Raw genomic sequence first — 23,322 nt, forward strand, 5'->3', positions numbered from 1 at the left:
GAATGTTCGTTTGTGCAACGGGGACTTCCATAGAAGAATGTGTCCAGCACCAGAAGATGCGTTGGTTGGGACATATATTGAGGATGTCGAACCATCGTTTGTTAAGGAGTATGCTGTTTTCCGTGCCCAATTCAGAGTGGCGGAAGCAGAGAGATTACCAACTCTTGAGCTGGTAGAAATTAGGAAACGTTTGGACACTGTCTGTGCTATTCGCCTTCCAGAGTGGTGACCTCGTGATCCACGCTCCGTTTGGCTGAAGACGCTGCAAGATATGGTTGCTAATCGATGTCAGTAGCGTTCTCGTTGTCACTTTCTATCCACATTACCTGACTGAGAGTCTGGAGATGCAGGCAACTCGAAACGATTGTGGTTAGACCAGCACTAAGTCCTCGTCCACTCTTATTCTTTTCTCTACAACAAGGCTTTCAAATAAATCATGGTTGTACAACTGCTAGTGATAATGATGAGGCTTGTTCATGTTCAGCTGAGCTCCGTATTTTCGCACTTTTCCTTTATACTATAAGTCAAAGCACTCCAAAGATCCTCAGTTGTTCATCCATGCAACCACATCCACTCGTCCCCTTTTCACAGGTGGCATAGTGTCATTTGCGGAGGTTCGCTCCTGAGCATTCAAAGAGTAGGCATCATACAGATGTTCTATTTTCAATAGAGCTAAAACAGTCCGGTAGCGGCCAGCAGATGAATTCAGGTTGATTAAGAACACTTGCACAGGGTGTGAACTGTACTCCGACAATAGTTTGTACATAATTGAATCGGTACCACAAACACACTGACTGTACAGTACTTATGCATTCAGAATACGCCCCCCCCCCCGCATGTATGCACATCTCACGCTCACCCGATGGCTTGGTCTCTATCTTAGCATCTATCTCCTCTCCCTCTCTGTGTATTTCCGTTCCCAGGAGGACATACGCAGTGCATTTGTGACGGAAAGAGCAAAAGTGGTGTACTCCCTGAACCGTCTGTCATCAGCACAGCGACTGCCGTTGACAGCCCGCATGCAGCCCCACCTCGCTTCGAATTGCACACAGATCCTGCCGTGTTTGACGGAAGGCAAGTGCGTATGCGACTTCAGCTGAGTGAGCACAGTTCCACCCGTCTAGGTTCAGGTAAGCGTGTGTGATTTTGCCACTGTCTGTCATCCACAACTTTGTCTTGGAGCAGATCACCTGGGCTTAGTCAGTGTGGTTAAGAGGTAACACATGCTTCTCTAACTGATACCGACCATTAGTGGAAAAGCGCGCAACCCGAACGTCTGGAAGACAGAAAGGAATGGGGAAATCACTGTCTCAGTTAAACTGTGGCCCGTTTATTTTCATCTACCTGCTCACGGAGGAAATGCGCACTTTTCTGGAACCAGCAAATCGATCAGTTTTGATTCCACGAAATGTCACAATTTGTGCCTTAGGTTCGACGAACAAATGCATAGGAACGCTGAAAAACATCAGATAACATCAAAGGAACGAGAATGACCCCCTGTCCCGCCGACCGACTGCCTCCCATTGATTACAAGTGATTGGATGACAAGTCGCACGGATCTTTATTCCCCAAATCGAAAGACGCGAAAAGACTTATAGCTCTCAGTGTTTTTTGGGTTGAAGTCGCCAATATTGTCCCCAACAATACGGGCGACACTCGTATTGTCCGTGTAAGAGCACACAGAGTCTGTCTGTTGCTGGAGCTGTCTAAATCACCCAACTGGTTGTCCACATCATGATGAAACGACACGGTAGGGAGAAAGGTCACATTTGATAGTCAGGTTATTGGCGGTCTTGATGCTTTACTCACATCGGGCGTTGTTTTGTATAACCACTCCGATTCACAGCTTGTTGCTTTTGGCATCCACACTGCCTGTGGTGGTGAATTAAGACGAGAACCGCGGGTTCCTCGACTGGATGTTCAGATTTTACCTTCAACCAACTACTGAAGGTTCATTCTTTCAAAATGGAACTAGTAAGGGCACTAGAATTTATTGTTTCAGTTTTGTACATATTGCAAGAGACAGGTGATTTCATTATGGGCACTTTGTAGATGGATTCCTCGTCTTTTATGTGAACGGTCTCTGCAACAGACAGCTGGCTTGTTCTTCCAGTGTCCAACCAAAAACAGTTTCCATGTTCTGCTCGACAAGAATCGGCGAAAACAAATTGAAGCAGTGGAGTGATTTCGTCGGTAGTTTCAGAAATAAAAGCCTGTTTACTGCTTATAGGGTCGCTTAACATAAGATTGATGAGCCCAAAAGACGGGAGAAACCAATCAGAGTTTTCAACAACCAGATGAGTAGCTTCTTTCAAGAAGATATGCCGCGAAATCTCATATATCGAGCTTAGTGAAACGTGAAACAGCACAAATGAGAGATCAAGATTGATGAGCATCCCGTGAAAACCAAACTAGTGTGCGAATTAGTGTATTTCACGAAAGGCCTGGTTAGTTGAGAGCGGAATCTCATGACAAGTTTACCGTTCAGTTGCTCATGACCTGACAGTTTTTAGTACTAAGAACAAGCTAAAAAATAATCTAAGCCCATCGAAGTGGGGGCTTCTGTTAGGCGGGATTCCACACGGATCCCTCCTCACCACTCGCTCTCAGGTGCTGCTACAGCTAAGAAGTCCGTCCCACGCAAGACTGGCCAAAAATTAGGGACGCTTGCCGGTCCGGCATCAAGCTGAGATCTGATTGGACGAAAGTCTGAACCCAACAACTAATCATGACCCAGTATTGGCCAAATACCGGTTGCCAATGCCGCATCCAGAACGCGTCAGAATTTCCAGAAAGTTATAACCGCCCACGCTATATATAGGAAGCGTTGTACAAGTGTTCCTGACTTTGTTTTGGGCGTTAATATACCTTATGTTTTTGACGTGAACGCTAGCTTGGGAGGCTCAGGCCGAGAACTAAGCTGAGAGAAATATCGCTACTACAGCTTTGTTGCCAAAAACGTCCTCGCGTTCAGTCCCAACCTCACTGGGCTTGAAGGAAACTACGTGTGAGGAGATTGCTGAAAACTCTTCGGCTAGTTTCACCCTTCTTGGAGCTACTCATCGAGTGGGTGCAGTCCCCCCGCGAATCCGTTATCTGAGGTCAAACTGTGCAAAATTCGCGAAATACAATCATTTACACACCAGCTGGTTGAAAAATGTCAACCGAGATTTGGTTGAGTCTGACGCGAAAACAAAACTGTTTTTTTTTCTGGAAAATCTATTTGCCACCCACAGCCTGATAAAAGTGATCACTCACCGGTGACTTTATTCAATATGTTGATAGTTGGTAAAAGTTTCAATACCTGATATTTTGTTTGTGTACAATGTGTCAGGTGACACGTTACTAGTGGATGTAATAGGCACCGATGTCCAGCAGGAAAGTTGGGTAACGTTAAATATATTTCTGACGGAATATGAAGGTTAGAAATAACGGTGTTCAGTTTCGGGCGTTTTTCGTGAACCGACTGAACTTGCTGCGGAACCCGCTTGACATAAAAATACGCCGGCTGGATTAAATGAGCTCGTGTAATTTTTTGGCGTCGAATTCAATTGGGTGTCACCACCAGGTTATGCATCAGGTTGCATGCGTGTAGTAACGGTGTTTTTCTCAGCTTATTTCTTGGTATGAGCCTCCCAAGCTGGCGTTCCTACCAGAACGAAGTCAGGAACACTTGTACAGCACTTCCTATATATAGTGTAAGTAGCGACAACTTTCTAGAAATCCTGACGCGTTCTGGATGCGGCATTGGCAACCGGTATTTGGCCAATACTGGGTCATGATTAGTTGTTGGGTTCAGACTTTCGTCCAATCAGATCTCAGCTTGATGCCGGACCGGCAAGCGTCCCTAATTTTTGGCCAGTCTTGGCGTGGGACGACTTCTCGACCATTGCAGCACCTGACTGCGAGCGGTAAAGAGGGGTCCGCGAGGAATTCCGCCTTACAATGCGAGATAAAAAACGGTCAGCGTAGCAGCGATTAATCACGGTGAAATGGGACGTAAGTTGTGAAGGCAAAATCGATACCAAATGCACTAGGGCTGGAACACTAGAAAGGAGGATTTCAGGCCACACGGGGTCGCGTCAAAGATGGGAACAGGGGGGAAAAGTAGGGAGTGGCTGAACGAGCTTCTCATCTATAGACGTAATGCACTACTCATAGGGCTGCTGAAAACTCCGACAGCCCACGACCGATTTCGCCCTTCTTAGGGCTCATTAAGCAGACGCCGCTCTCAAGTATCCGTCAGTCTGATGTTCTACTTGAATCCAAATTGCACGAAATTAGCCAAATACCCCCATTTGCAAACAAATTTGTTTTTTTTTTTTTTACAGAGCGATTCTTGGGGAGCAGAGATGATTCGAAAGTGACTTGCAGAATTACGCTGAAAGAAAAGATACTGCCGACTTTTGTCTCCGTCCTTACTCGTGAGTGGCACTAAAAGACACGTTGTGCAGGGTGGGACCATTTCGACGCTCCTGTCAACCGAGTACTTGTCCTGTAGGTAACAAACAGACCAACCTATCCATCAGCAATAAGGTGTGAATTTCGGATTGCCGATGGTGATTCGTTCATTGGTTACGTGAGTGCTGCGCACCATGGTACCACGAAGCGGTACCATCCTGCCGGAAGTATCTTCCACGTCTGTCCAGATCCTTAGATCGGACCGGGTGTTGTATTAGTCGGTTGAGTTGTTTCACACATGCACTTTGACAAACTGGCAGACCAAAGAGTTCCGAAATATGCAGACCATACACTTTTTGGACCCTGTGTAGCATATATATTGTGGCCTAGTTCACTTTCTTTCAACTTCAAGCTGAGAGGTCGCTGGTTTGAACTTCCCTGAACAATCGCATGCTGCACACTGTTGAGGACGCCCAATAAGGATGAAATGACCACAGAGTGCTTCTATCTTGGGACACAATTTGGAATGTCACTTTCTTACTTTCTACCAACTAAGTCCGACGTCACTACGTCCACATTCTTATTAATTTCTAATCATTGAAGTGATTACATTCGCCCGCGATCAGTCACAACCCTCTGTTCATTTTACAGATCTAGTTCACCTGAAGTGGACCGCTCAAGTGTGCATCGAGACCCATGGAGCTGCGGAACCCCGACTAACACCGTTGGTAACAAAAACTCAACCGATATCAACGAATAAATTAGTTGGCATCAAACCAATCGAACAACTGCTTCTCCAACCATCCACTTTGGCCTTACATTTGAAACCCGTGTCTAAAAACCAGACTATCATCAGGTATGGAGAAGCGGAACTTACCAACCTACAGCTAAATTGTCGATATATTTTGGAAGTCCTGAAGGCGCCGCCAAGCACATCTGGCGGACGGAAGTCCTCTGAACCTGACACGTTGTTGCGCGCATGTGTATGCACTCCGGCCTGTTCTGAACTGGTGTTGTCCCCATGGGTTCCCACTCTGGACTGTCAGCGATCAGGTAACAATAGTATTATGTGTACCGGTTGAATAGTGTTCACGCTGAATTAGAAAGAGTTTGTCTGTACAATACCATTTTACAACATCAGATTGCTTGTATGGAAATCAGGTTATTGGGAATCGATCTTTACTCGATTGAACGTCGATTCGATGCTTCTTGGTATCTCCGAGCCACCTTCTTTGTTCTCACCCTGCAGAAACAGTAAACATACCGACTCCACGCAATTTGAAATATCACCTTGTAAAATCCGCTCCTCTGGCCTACAACATCACTTGGTTGCCTGGTCGTGAATTGGGCGAGACCCGGTCGAAACACGGTGGCACATTTATCCGTGCAGAACAAATGGTCACAGAAAAACCACAGTCTGTAAATTTCGACGCGGAACACAACTTGATGCATTACAGGTTAGTGTTGCGTGAACTCATGATAACATTTGATGTTTAAAGAGATGGCATGACGTTTTCACTTTGTGTGTTCACATTTGAAACGCGATGTAGACTGATAACTGATGCTTAGGAATGATTGCAACTGTGCGGAAACGAACTGATCAGATCATTTGACGTTGAGGACGGGAATTAGTTGCAATTTGACCGCGCATGGTTAGGTAGGCGGTCTGCGGACTTTCGTTTATCGAACGGCCAGTGGGTGGTGCCATGGGTACCGTCGATGGTAAATTCCCTCACGCAGTTGTCAGAGGAATGTCACAGACATGAGCGCATTCTTGGTCAACAGCTGAATTTTGGTTCCGAGATGCTTTCTCGTCATGACACAGCTCACTATCGCAACCTGTAAGGCACTCCGGAAGAGTGAGGAAAGGAGAATGTTCCGTCGACTGGTTTGTAGGTTCATACAAACCTCTGAACTGCGTTAGACACAGCCAGAACTTACTAGCTTAGCTGTGACATCCGGAGCAGGCTTATCTGACAGTACAACACCAGACTACAGCCAAGGAGTTTTAGTCAACAAGGCGTACAATGAAGTCATCAAAACAGTCTTCGATTTAAAAGTACAATAACAGGGTCGTAATGGCTCAGTTCAGCTGATTTACTATAAACCATGTACCAAGAGTAAGTTGGTTCCAGCTGCGACAGTTTCACTCACCGGAAAATCAGAAAGCGAGGGAGATACAACCAAGAAGTGGAGGCGATGACGCGATCAGTTAGTTTGCATGTCCCGTAGCACCTGTTCTGCCCAATCAGAAATTCACTTGCCGCTTTGGCTTGCTTCCCTCCAACTCCTTAACAACCCCACGATTCATTCTTTTCCTCTATTCCTATTTTGTACAGCGTGATTCCCATTTTGTGCCTGTACCGCCTTTCTTATTTTAACGGCTCTTTGACCTTGTCATTGCACGTTTTGTTTAAATCAACATGTGAGTTTGCTTATCTTGTAGCCACGTTATCTTGAGCCGGTGTGGACTTTGGGATCTGCTATTTTATTATTGCATTTATTGTACCACATTTGTTGGTAAATCTCCATGTGAACGATTTGAGTTTTTGCGTAACTCAACGTGGTCCAACTGACTGCTCAAAACAATCGATACCCACTGCCTTTTGTCTCGTAACTTTTGAGGCGTCTTACACGTTTTACACAATGGGAACTATTGAAATGCATTCAAGCCATTCAATACAAAAGGTGTGCAAACATCAGAGAAAACAGGTCATCCAATGTCAGCGTACATGCGGGTAGGCTACGAGTCCAGCCATAAGGTTGCTGAAAATTCGTCGACAGCCCACGACCAGTTTCGCCCTTCTTGGGGCCCATCAGGTAGGCGTAGTCCCCGAGTTACCGTTAACTTTATGTTCTACTTGTGTGTATCGCAACATTTCGAATATCGTAGCGACTGAAACATGAGGCGGCCTGGTGCAGCACATTCAGTTGCCTGAGAACATCAGAACCGAGAGATTTAGCTGCGTTCCAGGTGAGTCTCTCGAAAAACCAGCTTGCAAATTAGTGTATTTAGCCAATATATTCTCTCTTTTGCTTAACGTGAAACTACGGTAACTACCAAATTCAAACATTGTCCGGTGTTTACATCGACAACTTGCAGTCGAATATCGTTTTAGCAATCCTCGTCAGTCTCTCAACGCATTGTTTTTGTACGAACAAGATCGCTGTCACTGTTCGCTCTCGACGAGGTTTACCACTCTTCGTTCACCTAACCTGGCAGTTTTTTTCCGCTTGACACCCGAAATATGCTGAGTTGTAAATTACCTGTCTGACTTATCGTTAGTCTGTGGTCATCCGTAGGTGCTTATCCATAAACGTCATGAACACTGGGACATTGGAAACGTCAAAATTCCTAGCTGCCAGGTAAAAACTGATTGGAAAGGTCGGCTACTAGTCGGAACTGTATCGAGTTTGTGGGATTTCACAAAAACTGGTCACTGCGCCTAAACTGAGTCTGGTTAGATGAAGCTTGAGTTGGGAAGCAACAAGTATTTAATAGAATAGCAGGTGTAACTGTTTTGGAGTATTTCCTTTCCATCCTGCGTGACATGCTTCATCTTCCGGTCCAAGGGAAACAAATTAGGTCGTACCTGATCCTCCGTTGGTACTCTGACGCATTCTGGCAAAGGGAAAAGCGAATAAGAAGCCCCCTAGCAACAGTAATCTTTCTCTAGTTGAGAATAATTTACCGTATTGTGCGTGGCTTTTAGGAAAACAAACGTAGTGAAGCTTTGTCCACATGATTTATAAGGTTTATGAAAGTCCTTCAACGGCCCACGACGGGTTTAGTCCTTCTTGGGGATCATCAACCCTGATGGGCCGCAAAAAGGCCGAAACCAGTCATGGGCTGTCAAAGAGTTTTCAGCAACCTTATGAGTAGTGTGTTGCGTATGGACAATGTATTACATTATCTCGAATATCGTGACAACTGAAAAATGGGGCATCCTGTTGCAATGCATTCAGTTGAGGAATAAAAGAGAGATTCGGCTGGACCCAATGGATTTCCCGCGCAAAACATGAAGACCAAGAAGGCCACAAATTCGGTCGGGAAAGCGTTGATTTCTTGACAAGCGGAGACATGAGACACGGAAGGGACTTTCTGGCAACATGGTACTCCATGACGGATTCGATCAACCCACGCATTGAACTAAGTCCAGCTTACGCACCAGTAGATGCAGAGGACAAAAATCTAAACTGAACTAAGTCCAGCTTACGAACCAGTAGATGCAGAGGACAAAAATCTAAACCAGAGGAGAGTTGTCTATCGGATTGAAAAACCAAGAAACAAGAAACTCATCTTAGTCAGATCAATAGAGTTCAGAAACTGGAACCCAGAGAGGTAAAAGACAGAGGTCACTCCAGCACCAATCAGAGTACAAAATTGGGGCAAGTCAAGCTCAAAGTTCACTTGGTCACCGACCAATCAGAACACAGGATAACAGAGAATCAGTGGAACTGACCCACGGCTGACAGCGCGTATATTAACACACGCAACACCACTTGACCACCTACTCATCGCCTTGCTCAACCATGCTCCACCAGTCTTCGTGACAACTTAATGATCATGTCACCTCGATGAAACGTTTGCGTTCAAATTGTCCAGTTCAGTCAAAAAATCAACTATTATACTGGAGGATGTCCGTATGACACTCGCGCAGTCTCTCATTGCAGGTTTGTCAATGGTTAGAGGTCCGACCTGGCCTACCAGGTTGGGGGTTAAAACATGCGTGGCAATCTGTTCTTCAAAAAGTGGCAGTGCATCTGAATTTCCCGCCGAACACCGCTGTCTTGCGGCCAGGCTTTGATCGAGGACGATAACCGTCCTCTTATATAGGTCTCACCCCCGGGGTAGGATCCTGACCGGTGTGTAACGAACAGGGGTGTCGAACACGGATGTTATGCTGTCGATGATGATGACAAGGTCGATCGTAAATTCCTTATAATAGTGACAAAGGTTGTACACACCAAATCTTTCGGGTCAAATATCATTCTGGCATGATTAGATACTTAGTCAGAGAATGACCCTACTCCTCGACCTTGCGTTCTCCAGCTATTCTTTTTAGTCATAACTGGGATGCATCTATACGATGGCTACCTATAGTGTTCAGCCACCTTGTTTCCTTATCTGAACTGGTTGGGATAGAAAAAAACCCTGAGATCCTAGTTTTCCCCATTGTGTCCACCAGTTTGCTCGACCATTGTACACTTGTGAGATCGGAGAAGGACCCATATGGACGAGGTCCTGTGATCCTGTTAGCAGGCAAGACGAACTACTGATGTAATAGTGCTCCATTCCCTGACATCTCCGCCTCAACCACTTTCGCTTTGGGCTTTCCCCAAAGTTTACGCTTACGTTTCTGGAACTCCATTGATATTCGGCTGTCTGTTACAGATCAAACTTGGACTTAGTGACCGAGCAATGATCATGGAAGATGGGAAAATAAAAGTTGAAAGACGAGGTCATGTAAGCTAATTCAACAAACAGGAACAAGTTAACTACATCAAACCTGTTATGCAAAGCTATATTTCTAACTGTTTGTGCAGGAACTGTGGTGGTCTTGCTACCCAATAAGTTACTTTACTGGAAGTGTGTGGCCAAGAAATAAACTTACTAACGTTAGATTGGGTATACAATGATAAAGGGGCCAAATGGAGACAGACTCATTAACAATTGTTCTCTTTAAAATAGTTCGTCGTTGGCTCAGGTCAGCGAATAAATAATAATCCAACTATGTTGGTCCAGAGGTCTTCTTCTGAACAATTTCCACATATAATAGATTCCGAAGATGGTCCGAAATGTTTTGGTACCAGAGTTAGTACATGAGACTCGCGAAAGGCCGCTGCAAGCCCAAGGGAAATCAGATGAGCGAGGCAACGCAGTTGACCACGCTTCTATTCTGTGAAGTTGTGTTATAATGGAAGTAAAGTAAAATAAAGTTACAAAACGCCACACTACTATCCACTGGAGCTTTGAGCATGAATGTGGAGAACGCTCGAATAGCTAAGTTAGCGAATCACAAGCTGCTCACTTCAAGTTTCTTAATCACCTTAGTGCTGATGGAAACGGACGCGTCATCCGGAACGACTAGTGNTGTACGCGGTCCCGATGAGTTAGCCAACTCATCTAACACCTGCTGACAGAATCGATATCTGAATGGCCGTGCGCCCGTTTCTTGTGGGATCTCTAAACAAAGCATATGTGAGTTGTACCCTTGATCGCTGAGTGTACACTACTGCCTGCCAAGGTCGTATGCCTTTGCTACTAATGAACTTTTATCCTCGAAAATAGCTTCGCTCTTGGAGCTACCTATCGGTTCAAGACAAATTCCCGACTTTGTTTTTGTTGAAATGTGTTCACATTGATATAATACGGTCNTTTGTTTTTGTTGAAATGTGTTCACATTGTTATAATACGGTCTTTTTGTCATCCCTCCGAACAGGGTTATCTGGGGACCAAGCCGCGATAAACCCATCAGCCCAAACTTATGGAAATTGTGGCCCGGTCTACATCCCAGATTGGATCCAGCCAATTCAGAAGCAAAGGTTTTACGGAAAGTAAGTTTTGTTGAGTAGGTTTCAGAATAAACCTTGGTCTAGAGGTGGTTTTATCAGTGTTTAGGATGTAGGTTGACCGAGGCTGGGAGGCATCAGATAATTGCATACCAATGCAAGCCGGTTGCCCGGGAAGACAACAAAGGGCTTCCCCAGTTAGAAGGCCTGCTTTCTCCTTGGCTGAGCTTACCGTCGAAGTAGACACTGCGTCTTCCTAAGAATCGATAGGAATTCTTTTTTTTACTGTCGGATGCTCACAGCAGAGGAGACAAATTCCCTGCGTCGGATTTATAATTACAAGCCTTTGTCTGTCATTTACTAAGGCACTGGCGACGAAGGATCTCCATGAATCCCATGGGAACCGTAAGCATCGATCAAACAGGATGCAATGATACAACAGAACGAGAACTGGATTCACCCACAAGGTTGCTGAACACCCTCACGAGTAGTTTCCTCCAAGAAAATAAACTACAATAGTTCGAATATTTTACGGAGCATGAAGCGGACTTTGTAGAACACTCTCAGTTGAAGAATATCATAAACAAGAGGGTTAGCTGGGATGTAGTTGAGTCTCCCGGTAAAGTCAAATGTAATTCGAGATCTGCGTCCAGTTTACGAGTTTATTTGTGTTCGGCCTAAACAGATGACTGAGTAAGCGGGGCCGATAAATATTCCGTCAACAGAAGTTCCAAATGACTTAACAGCTCCCCAAATGGCGCATTGGAAGGTCCGTGGCTCGAACTCGACCCCACTACCTCGACTGCTCCTGACAGTACCTGATCTCTCGTGAATCTTCCAGGTGGTATGGCAGCCAGGCACCGAACGAGTGTTACAGCTGAACGATTGTTATCGATTCACAAAAGCTGAAGATCAAGCATTGCGGTGTACCCGAACTAGTCTAATTTTATCGTTTCAGAAGAGCTTGGTAAACAATCGGTAGTTTTCATTTGGGCAACGTTTCGCTTCTGACACAAGAGCTTCATCAGGCCAAGTGAGTAGGTCACCAAATTGGCCAGGTTACTTACTTTACAGACAGGATGAACTTTCGACGCCTTTCATTGTTCATCTAAAGTTCATTTTTCGCCGTACATTTAGGATGACACGCGACATTAGGAGAGCATACACAATGATACTGTTTCGTCTGGTGCACCACAGGACTTCTATGCCACTGGTGTAGTACAATGTTGTAATAACATTGTACTTATATATCGTAGTGTAATACATACTGTAATGATAATAATAACTGTAATAGTGTAATAATACTGTATGGCGCAGCATGGTATAGTGTAGGATGGCATGTCGTTTTGTGTACTACAGTGTAATACAATGCAGTAAAGTTCACCATACCGTAGTATAGTGTGGCACTGTTTTGTAAAACTTTAGCTGTGCCTTGTGGCTTGATGTTCCCTGAGGTTTTCGTAATTCATAATAACCCAAACATTCGACCCCCGCTTTGTTACCCAGGGCGAAACTTCACTGCTCATCAGTCCGCTCAGTGCAGGCACCCAGTATATTGTCAAAGTGCAGGCCATTAACCCCACGTCAGTGGTCTCCATGGCCGTCGACGATGAAGCCTTCGCTACACGTCATCTGACAGATCCAGGTCGCGTGGTAATGCGATCTACCCATCCCGGTTCACAGGTGTCCTTACCAATGGTCAGTAAAGAGGCAGTTCTGTATTTTGAAACCCCCTCGTTGACCAATCCTGAAGTGTCCCCACCCGATATTCGAACGGGACCAGTCAAATTGGACAGATTGTCTGGAAAAGCAACTTCTGGTGAGTGATGATAGTCGAGCAAGTGCATTGTTTGGTATTCGAGTTCAGACGTTCTGCCATGCACTGTTTTCAGAATTCAGGACACCAGCGTTTGCAAATGTGACTTTCTCTTACTGGATACTCAAGATGGTCAGGTTGAGGAATACTCACTGGAATTTGATCCCTTATGTGGTGTTGTCTTGCCAGTGGGGCCAAGTGACTGGTGTAACCCTTCAGAAGATTTGCAAAGACTGAATGGGTTAACTCGGAGATAGAAGAAAGCGGTGGTCTGTGCAATCTGATGTTATCAGGAAGGCTGACTAGGTACAATGCCTTCGGACAAAACAGCGCGTGCATCCTGGCTTCGCCACCACATGTGTGACGCTCTATTTTAGCTTCAGATCTCAAACAGGGATATCCGAATTGCGTTGAGCAATCAGTGCGATGATTAGGCCGGACAACCTTCAACAAATGCTTTGTGATTCGAAATCGTCACCGGTTAATTTTGGTTCTCCATGGCAACTCCTACTTCCTCCGAGTTGTTTGACTGTATTACTTTATTATGTGGTAAACCTTTTTCCTGATCATTCTAACCTATTTATATGGCTCAGCGAGCGACCACGTGATATGGGGGTTAGAGCGCGAATTTACTGACCGAAAGGTCCATGGTTCGAACCCGACCTTTGCCTCTCGACTTCCCCTGTTTCTGGTTGGGCAACCTGGCAGTATCCCAGCCCTCGTGCAACCTTCGGGTGGCTTGGCAGTTAGGCACCGTAAAAGTGTTACAGCTGAACAATTTATTATATTTACGTGACATGCACTCAGCATGAAAGAGAACCAAAGCCATTCCTTACAGAGCGGATTGCAGTCTGCGGGCTCAAGGACTCAACGACAACAACGCAGCAGTAGTTACGCCTGATGCGACACCTGTAGTAAGCCCAACCACATAAGAACACGTCCTTATTGGTTCTCACTATATCACTAAGTCTGGGTGAGATTCTTCGCGCGGCAAGCAATCGTGAGCCATCGCTCTAAGGATCACGTGTGGATCGATTGTTCATGAAAAGCAGGTGAAGAGCTCATTTTGTTCCAAGGTGTTGTTGGATTGATCAGAATAAACCTTTTCTTGTTTCTCCTCCTTGAACACATCTCATCGAAAAAATTCAAGTTCACGAAGGTTGCCTCTCGCTCGATCGATAAATTCAGACTGGGTCAACCAGGCTCGCCATTCAGTCCATAGCGTGAACTAATCTATGCACCTCACCCGTAAGGCATTGATTACAGTAGCAACACTTTTGAGGAGGCCAATTCGGTAACTGTTCGTCTGTGGCTACTTCCATGTCGGGCGTACATACTCGCAAAGTTTTCACCGGGTTGCCAACAGTTTGATAGCTGAGGTCATCAGACCTATCAACCTGTGGGCGCAAGAAGCCCGCCCACATACGATGAGATTCAGGTGATACGCTGGATGACGCAGATTTCTTCAGTTTCCAAACATCCTCTGTTCCCAAGAAGGCATCTGTATCGGCTGGCGGTGAAGGATTCTTTTGAAGTTTCATCGGGCCTGTGAATGGAGGTTGATGACCTTCCCTTTGACCGTCGTCCTAAGTTTTTTCGATTACCTGTTGCATTCAGACCTTTGGATTCAACAGTGACTGAAATTGAGGCATCGACTTTATTCTCCAGACATTACACTGTTGCGTCTTCTGCATGACCTCATGTAGATCCGCAAAAGTGCCTTCTGTTTTGTAAATTTCCACTGTGCCATTGTACTGTCGCTACCATTTGCGCTGTTTTTGCCGATAAATGTAGTAAGTCAGGCCGTGCTGCTTAAATAGACTGGAGAAAAATCTGGCTACCCGCGAAAAGGGAAAGGGGCGCTCAAAATACGGACTTGATCATTGACAAATACGATCTAAGCAGTTACAAGCTATCAGTCCTGATTGTAGTGTGACAGATGAGGTGAATGCACGAATCTGCAAGCCTCGGGTTACGTTCATTAATTTGCTACACCTATGGCGTTAAGGTTGTGTGTCCCTGAATCTCAAGGGACTTGTTGATCAGGTACATTGCGGGCTGCGAAACTTGGCCTATTCGAGCAGCGGACCTGAGACGTCTTCAGGTGTTCGACAATCGTTGTCTCAGAACCATAGCTCGCGTGGGTTGGTGTCGGCGAATCCGTAATGAGGCAGTTAGAAAGCGAGTTTTCGGTTGTGTAACGGGTACTTCCATTGAAGAATGTGTCCCGCACCGGAAGCTGCGTTGGTTGCAACATGTTTTACGTATGCCGAACCATCGTTTGCCGAAGAGAGTGCTGTTTTCCATGCCCAATTAGGAGTGGCGTAAACAGAGAGGTGGCCAACCCTTGACTTGGCAGAGGAGTATGAAAGAGATCACTAAACACTTAGGTGCTGTCGGTGCCTTCCAAGATGGAGACCGCGTGATCCTCACTGTGACTGGTTGGAGACACTACAAGATATGGCTGCCAACCGATGTCAGCGGCTTTCTTGTTGTCAGTTTCTATCCAGATCGCCTGAGTGAATGTCTGGAGGTGTAGGCGGCTTGGAATGATTGTGGTAAGCTAGCAACAAGTCTCTTCGCCCCCTTTTCTTTACAATAAGGTTCTCAAATAAATCGTGGTTGTACGGCAGTGAAGCGTCGGTGTGTTGAACACTGGTGTCATGATGGTGACGATGATGATGACAAGCACCATTTGCAGGCGTCCTCTTGAGCTTCCCTGGACATTGTCTGAACACCTGACAATCCTGAAAGAACACTGTAAAAATGTCCAGTAGTTTCCACGTCGACCTTCCATCAAATGCAGGGACGGCGCTTTCATCTGGCGACCAGATACTACTTGCATATCTCATCAGTAGGCTACGCAGCTGTACATGTGTGAAGGTCTACCGAAGTCATACTTGCATTCAGTAGAAAATACATGCAAGAGCACGTCTACTTAGTAAATGCAGACATCTAGCCGATCGACAGGTGTAGGAACTCAACAAGACTCACAGTCACTAAAACGGCCAAACCAGGCACTATCGCTGCATCCTGTTGATTTCCAACCAGTATGAAATTCAATATCTGAACGAAACAGTTCCCCCCAACTTTGGACACGGCAAGAATGAAATCTCTGCTGGAAAGTCCGAACCATATCCACGAAACTGAGAATCCACACCCAAGAAACGCAGTCGTGAACAATACGTACAGGAGGTACGTGGAGAGTACCTGACCTTAAAACATTTTGTGACAGTTTGGGTACAAATTAAATTATTTTAGCTGACACATGGCATAACGTCCTCCTGGCTTGCTTTTTCAAAGATTCTGTCCGTACAGGATAGGATGAACCAACTGGATTGCAAAACATTTATATTTTTTTTATCGTTTTATCCGTGCAATACTACTTTAATCTGAACCGATAGTTGACAGTAGTTTTCGAAATAGCTTATGATCAAGTGCGATTGCACAGTTATTTAATCACGCTCCCAACCTTCATCACAACCCGCGTACATTCTACTTTTTTAACAATAAAAACAGCAAAAGCCGGTCGACTTCCCTGGTGGCTACTTTCCTGGACGTTTGGCTCACTGATACTGACGATTTCCAGATGTTGTGTTTCTTGACGTGACTCCCCTGTTGGTCAAAACGATGAAGTTACGAAAAATTTCTAAAACTGCAACGAGCTGTGATATCCCGAATACAAACAGGCCGGTTCCAGTTCGCTCACGACACTCAAGTATGGTTCAATCAAGGTGAACGGTAATCGTGCCAGCCCAATGAGTACTTTCTACCCCCTTACCTATGTACAGTTTACCTTGTCCTCAAGAATTATTAAAGAACTATTTCTCTCCGTTTTTACCCACGAGGGGCGTTCTAATTGCTCAGGTGGGGAGGACGATACACCTGATCGATAAGGGGAGGTGCTTGATACTAATTGAATTTGAGTTGAGTGTTAATCATGCCTGTTGAGAGGCGATGGAAACATTGATTCAGCAGCCACTTAGCGTGTAACCTTATTCGGGAAAGAAAAGTTCCCATAATTTCTTGCAAAATGCTAGCTGGATAGTGTTGAATTGGAAAGTGCCACAGAAACGGGTAATGTTGTTGAATAACGCGAAAACATTTATCGATCAATCAGGTGAGAACTGTCGTTCGTTTCTCCTCCAACAAATTGGCGTTTCGGTTGCCTAAGAACTGTGTGTTCTGCTCATTGGCCACAAGAAGAGGAGCCGAACGAATAAACTTAGCCGAGCTACTTAACGCGAGTCATTTGGGTTCCGTGTTCTCGGGGGTTATGTTCTTGGCGAAGCCACGAAAGATGGTGTCGAAATGGTTTGAACTTCAGGTAGCTAGCTGTCTTGGAGCACTTCAGTCTACCGTTGTTCCTAGGCCCCGTCGCAACATCAGCTGGATTATGTCACAGTTGCGTTTTGCACAGTGTCTGCGCAGAGTACACTTAACGTAAACTATGAGCGCTGTACCTGAGCTAGACGTTCCGAATTAGAGTTGAGCGTAAGCCCAGCCGGGCGCTTCATTCGACTGCATAGCTAAAGATCTTAGGTGATGAGCACTCTTAAGCTACGGGTACCGAGACATACAAAGGCATGACCGTCGTGCGCTCCGATTGGCTGTTTCAATCTAGAACACCGCTCATCTGCATACCAATTTGGTTTCGACGGGAGACTCACCTGGAACTCCGCTGAATCACTCGTTTAAGAGGTTCTTCAGCCGTCTGTGCTGCCTCATGTTGTATTTGGTATGATATTCGAGATATCACAACACAAACGAGAGATTTAGCTGGCCAGTCCCCCGCAAAGCCAAATTTGTTTGCAAATGAGTGTGTTTCGCTAATTAAAGTAGATCATAAGGTTGACGGAAACTCGGGGACTCTGCCTACCTGGTGAACCCCAAGAAGGGCGAAACCGGTCGTAGACTGTCGAAGAGTTTTGGGAACTTCCGAGAAATGGTTTGAGACCGTCTCGGATATCCAGTTAATCAGTTAGTGAATAAAACCTAATTACCCGCTTTCCTGGTACCCATGCCTTCATGCATGAACCCCGTTCACCCAAGCATGCGCACACGCAGCTCACCACTGACAACGGACATACAGCAAGTACACTTTGTGGCCATCGCGTTACTTCAGTAGCGAATATAATATCTGCGTTTATAACCGGTTCCTACGTACTTCATGTTCGCTAATGCAGGTGGATGAACTTCCCATTTCACTGTTTCGGTTCCGTAGCATGACCTTGAACTTCGATTGACCGGATAGTGCACGGCCAATTGGACAAGAACGCAAAACTGAAGGCGAATGAACCTAGCTACTACACTTTTGAGTTGTAATGTCCTCTGGTGCGACAAGGTCGTTGAAGCTCTTTGCACAGTAAACTATCCATTGCATGCCTAATCCCTAGAGTGGAATGTTCAATGTGAACTTTTGACGTGACTTTGCGTTTGCAGTCATATGACCAGGCGCTTATTTTTTCTCGTAATGAATTTCAGGCTTCAGCAGACATGTGCCCACCTCTGCTGGGCATTGGTGTAATCACCAAAGTTCGGCAATTGCATGACAGAGATCATTGCACGCCCGATAGATTCTAGTTGCTTGCAAGCTGAGGAGATAAGTCCTAAAGAAAAGGCAATGTCCCTGCTTTCGAGACTCAGCTTCCCCATCCAAAGTGCCCAATTAAAGAAGAATGTTTGTTCGGATTCCGACACTAACTACCGGTTGAGAGCCAGAAACATGATGTCGCTGTCACTCACTCACGAGCGACAGACACTGGACACGAACCAGAACTGGACTTCCCACTTTTTCCCCACAAAATACAAGGCCCAGAAGTCTGCAGTTCCACTTCCGGCTCTTCTGCCTATCCCGCCATCAGTCTTTCGAACCGTGAATCCTGTTCACTCATGGTCTTGTGTGTGTGACTGGGCCAAGGTGTCAATCACTGAGTGCACTGTGAACAAATCCCCCTTAGACATTTCTCTCTCTCTCTCTCTCTACACACACACACACCCGACTGTACCTTCTTCTCACTCTCTTGAGCCTTCAATGAAAGTTAGGAAACCGGATGAAAGCTGTTCAAGAGACAAACCCTGCTGGTAGAACTGACAGGAATTGGTGGAGGATTCATTACCCGTTTCCAACTAACCGCTCACTCCGATTCTCCGCTTCAAATGATATTGATTCCAATTAAATGGACTTACTAATAGCCCAGGATATACACAAACACTTCTTGAGTAGGTCATAAGAGAGTGGGAGGATATGCAGGTTGAAATTAGTTTCCAAACCTGGCGAAATTCGAACTACTTTGTACTACTCACAAGGTTGCTGGAAACTCCTCGACAGCCCACAACCGGTTTCGCCCTTCCATTTCGGGCTCATCCGGTAGGCGCAGTCCCCGAGTTTCCGTCAACCTTAGGTTCTACTTGAACACAAATTGCACGAAATTAGCGAATTACACTCATTTGCAAACGAATTTGGTTTTTCGAGAGATTCATCTGGAACCCAGCTGAATCTCTCGGTTTTGATATTTCCAGGCAACTGAATGTGCTGCACCAGGCCACCTCATGTTTCGAGATATTGCGGTGTAGGTACAGACGTGATATAGTACTCATAGGGTTGCTGAAAGCCCACGCCCTGTTCCGCCCTCGCCCTTCTTGTGTTTGCTTTCTTCTCAATTTTACACGAAAACTTTTGGGAATACGAAAGAAAATTCTGCCTAACAGTCTCCTCCAGACTGGTGAGTGGAGAAGGGAGAATGGTAATTCATGCAAATAATCGATGAGCAGGCGATGAATAAGATCTGACAGGATTGATGCGAAGTGCCCCTCTCCCCTCGCCCGAGTTCACCTTCTGCCCTCCAGTTCCCAGAAGAAAACTTAATCAGCAATGTATATTTCGGATTGGTCAGTGAAGGAAAAAAACATATCAATAATGATTCTGTCGAATAGGCGAGCTCCAATACCAGAGTCAATCATTTGCTTCACTGGTGCACCACCTTGCTGAGCGTGGAAACCTAAACAGTGCGATACTGTGGAAGGAGGTTGATGAATGACTACTGTGTTGGGGTTGAAGCATGCACTTAGCCAGGCCCCCCCCCCCAGTCATTGAAAAGCATTAGAAGCTACCTCAATTTCACAGAGGATTAAAGACAGACAGATGTGCACCGCGTAAGTCCGTCCTCCACGTGCTGTAGAGAAACTATGTAAGCTTCACTATGCTCCACAATTTGACGCCCGTCTAGATGCCGGAGAGAAACAGCAAAGTGAGTGCAGGTCACCTTACCTATGCATATACGTAAACCTGAGGAGTTCAGGGCTACGGCAGTCGACATAATGCTTGATTTTGTCTTTCAGGTTGCTCTGAAAAAGAAGATAAACTGTCGCAAATCATTCATGAATTACTTTGGTGATAACGAAGATTCAACCGAGAGTATGGTTTTTTTCCTCACCTGAGTGTGCCATATCAAGCTCGCTTTATATAACACAATACTCATTTCATGAAGGAGAGACTAAGTGATTAACAAATGAGTGTAGACTGTCACTTGCGTAAAATTCGGTTTTCAGGGTTGAATGAAACTCGCGACTACCTGATGAATCCGTTGATGAAGGACAACCTTATGAATACAATGTCCGTTATAGGCTTCTGCTTAAAACAAGCAAGCGGCCCTGTTCACTCAAACATCTTGAAGTCGTGAAGCTTGGTGACCGTGTTGGAATTTTGAATTCCACCTAGTATGCCAATCCTCCGTTCTCTCTCACGTTGATGGTTAGCTATTTGCTGCCCATGTACACAACACATCTCGTTCTGACATCGCTGCTCGGACCTAGTGTACTGTAAGTGGATACAGATCTTTGAGTGCTTTTATCCTCTTCTTTAGCTCACTAAATACGATTCTGGAGGTAGAAGATCCGTCCCTATGCTCTGTCTTTATTCAACTAAAGATTCCCAGTGGGTATAGAAAAACCGTCCGGCCATTTAGAAGATCGCGGGTTCAAAATTCTCAGAGTTTCATCAGATGCTGATGATTCCCAAAAAAACAGTTCCGGGGATGTGTGGGATAAGTACTTTGTTCATAGTTACACCACTCTCGTTTGAACGGTCGTCCTCCTGTTCTGGCGTAGTTATTCTGGTGAGTCCACACCGAAGGGAAGCACTGGACTCGAGTTTCGCTCTTATTAGAGCTCATCAGTAGTGCATATCCAATGGCCGTGCCGGAATCTGAGCCCCGGACATCTGACGTGCGAGGCGAGCGTGTGACCACTACTCCACCAACGCACGTTGGACGCATCAGCATTTTCACGTCTGAACAGGCGAACGTGTTCACACTTGAGCGATGTGATTGGTGTGTCCGCATGTCAGAAGTCTCGGGGCTCAAATCCCCGCACGGCCATTGGATATGCACTGCTGATGAGCTCTAATGAGAGCGAAACTCGAGTTCAGTGCTTCCCCCCTATGGTGTAGACTCACCGGAATAACTACGCCAGAACAGGAGGACGATCGTTCAAACGAAAATAAAACGGCTTCTAAATTGGTCGACAGACTCACTTCACTGACAGGACGAAACCTCAAACGAAAGTCGCCAAGATGTCCTTCAGATAGTGGCATCCTGAACAGATTGTGTAGTGCGTCAAATGTGTGCTCCGCGTGAGGTCGTTGAGAACTCACTGAGAAGCACACTGGAAGACGCGGAATCACTTTGGGGGCCTTTTATTCAGGCATCCACTAAGTCATTCTAACTATGGATCAGTGATGCTAATCATAACTGTTTTTCTGTGTTTAGCTGTCCGCGCGAAGTTTGTCGCTTCGGCGATTTTAGGGTAATATTATTCCTGCAGAACAGTCAAACAATGAGGTCACACGGTCTGTCTTTGTCACGCAGTGTTGTATTACTCAAAAGTCATTAGATGTAATCTAATTAAAACAAAAACCGTTCAGCTGTAGCACCCTTTCGGTGCCTAGCTATCATGCCACCCGAAGGAAGACCGTCAGTCGCTGAACGGAATTTGCAAGCGATTAGGGGAATTTTTCAATAATTCAATCATCTGACGACAAAAAACACTTCCGTCTACTTGTTTGTTAGGTGCAGCATGGCCTTTTCTCGGTTCGTTACAATTTAAGCCCGAAAAGTCTGATGTAGACCGATGCCAAAAGGACGTATGTATATTTACTACATTATACTATATTTACTACCCTATGCTATACTATGCCGTGTGCTATACTATACTGCATCGTGCTATTCCATGCTGCACTGTGCTACACTATTCAATACTACACTACGGTACACCATAATATACCCTACTACACCATTCTACTATATCATACCATACCATACTATACCATACTACCACACCATACTACACCATTCTGTACTATACTATATTTCATCATACTATACTATGCTACACCACATTACACTGTAATATGTGCCGTACTATGCTATACTGTGCTACGCTGTTTATACTATACTATACTATACTATACTATACTATACTATACTGTACTATACTATACTATACTATACTATACTATACTATACTATACTATACTATACTATACTATACTATACTATACTATACTATACTATACTATACTATACTATACTATACTATACTGAAAGAAGTGACGAACAGACAGCCTGCTGCCAGCATATGGCTCGCGTATACATCGGCGTCAAGTGCTTGTGAGCAACACCACACTCGGCCAGGCACAAACCTCCTGTGGCTTCCCCATTTTGAGCAGGCATCCAGAGTCTCCAATCCACTGACCGCCGGCTAATCCAATCCGGATGCTAACCATTCATACATACATTCGTCATTTGGGTGGATGCATTCGTTATGAATGGTGACATGAAATAGTATCTCTTCAGACTCAACACTCTCTGTGGATGTTCAAATATTTTTGCCCGTTTAATGATGGCAGCCAACAAATACTGCTGGGAGCTACCAGATGCAACCGCACCAGATGGTCAGTAAAACTGCAGTGGAGGGCAGTGGTTAGGCTTTCTCCATACATACCTACGGTAATTGGTCAACTGCTTGCGGCTCAACGAAGAAACTTGACATGAGACCAGCTGTGAAACGTGTTATTTGTTTCACTCCAAAGAAAGTCCTATAATGGGTGACAAAACAGAGTAGTGCTTGAAAAGACGACCAATGATAGAAAAAGGGCTCCTCAAAAAGCATTCTTCCAAACACAATATGTTGTTGACTTCCCATATTTGGAAGTCAACTTGTGTAACTTCCCTGTTGCTTCCTCAAACAAATTTTCTCACAAAGAACGTCTTTTGCGTGATGATATTTCAGCTGTTTGTCCGAAGTTTGATGCACAAAACAAACATCACTAGCGGAATTTTCGCATTCTTTGTTTTCATCTTCTGTTTTCATGACATCTAACTGCTCACTTTTGAAGCCTTCTGGTTATCGGAGGGGAGATGTAAATGTTTCGAGAAATACACTCATTTGCAAATCAATTTAGCTTTCACGAGAGACTCAGCTGAATCTCCCGTTTATGATATTATACAACCGAATGTGTTGACGGAAACTCGGGGACTGCGCCTACATGATGAGCCTCAAGAAGGGCGAAACCGGTCGTGGGCTGTCAAAGA

At 45.2% G+C, this 23,322-nt stretch overlaps 1 protein-coding gene across 1 annotated transcript in view; it reads left to right on the plus strand.

The window, feature by feature from the left end:
• T265_13798 (hypothetical protein) overlaps nucleotides 1-16,566 on the plus strand; it is a gene marked incomplete at both ends in the record, with an annotated part of 81,549 nt that extends 64,983 nt beyond the window's left edge. The window contains 6 exons of the mRNA XM_009170578.1: nucleotides 924-1,130; nucleotides 5,053-5,454; nucleotides 5,651-5,858; nucleotides 10,845-10,959; nucleotides 12,421-12,733; nucleotides 16,250-16,566. Of these exons, the coding sequence (XP_009168842.1) occupies nucleotides 924-1,130; nucleotides 5,053-5,454; nucleotides 5,651-5,858; nucleotides 10,845-10,959; nucleotides 12,421-12,733; nucleotides 16,250-16,335 (1,331 nt within the window). The remainder of the gene's footprint in view (nucleotides 1-923; nucleotides 1,131-5,052; nucleotides 5,455-5,650; nucleotides 5,859-10,844; nucleotides 10,960-12,420; nucleotides 12,734-16,249) is intronic.
• Between the last annotated feature and the right edge of the window lie 6,756 nt (nucleotides 16,567-23,322).

The sequence above is a fragment of the Opisthorchis viverrini genome (genome assembly GCF_000715545.1).
Source record: "Opisthorchis viverrini unplaced genomic scaffold opera_v5_102, whole genome shotgun sequence".
NCBI classification, from domain to species: domain Eukaryota; kingdom Metazoa; phylum Platyhelminthes; class Trematoda; order Opisthorchiida; family Opisthorchiidae; genus Opisthorchis; species Opisthorchis viverrini.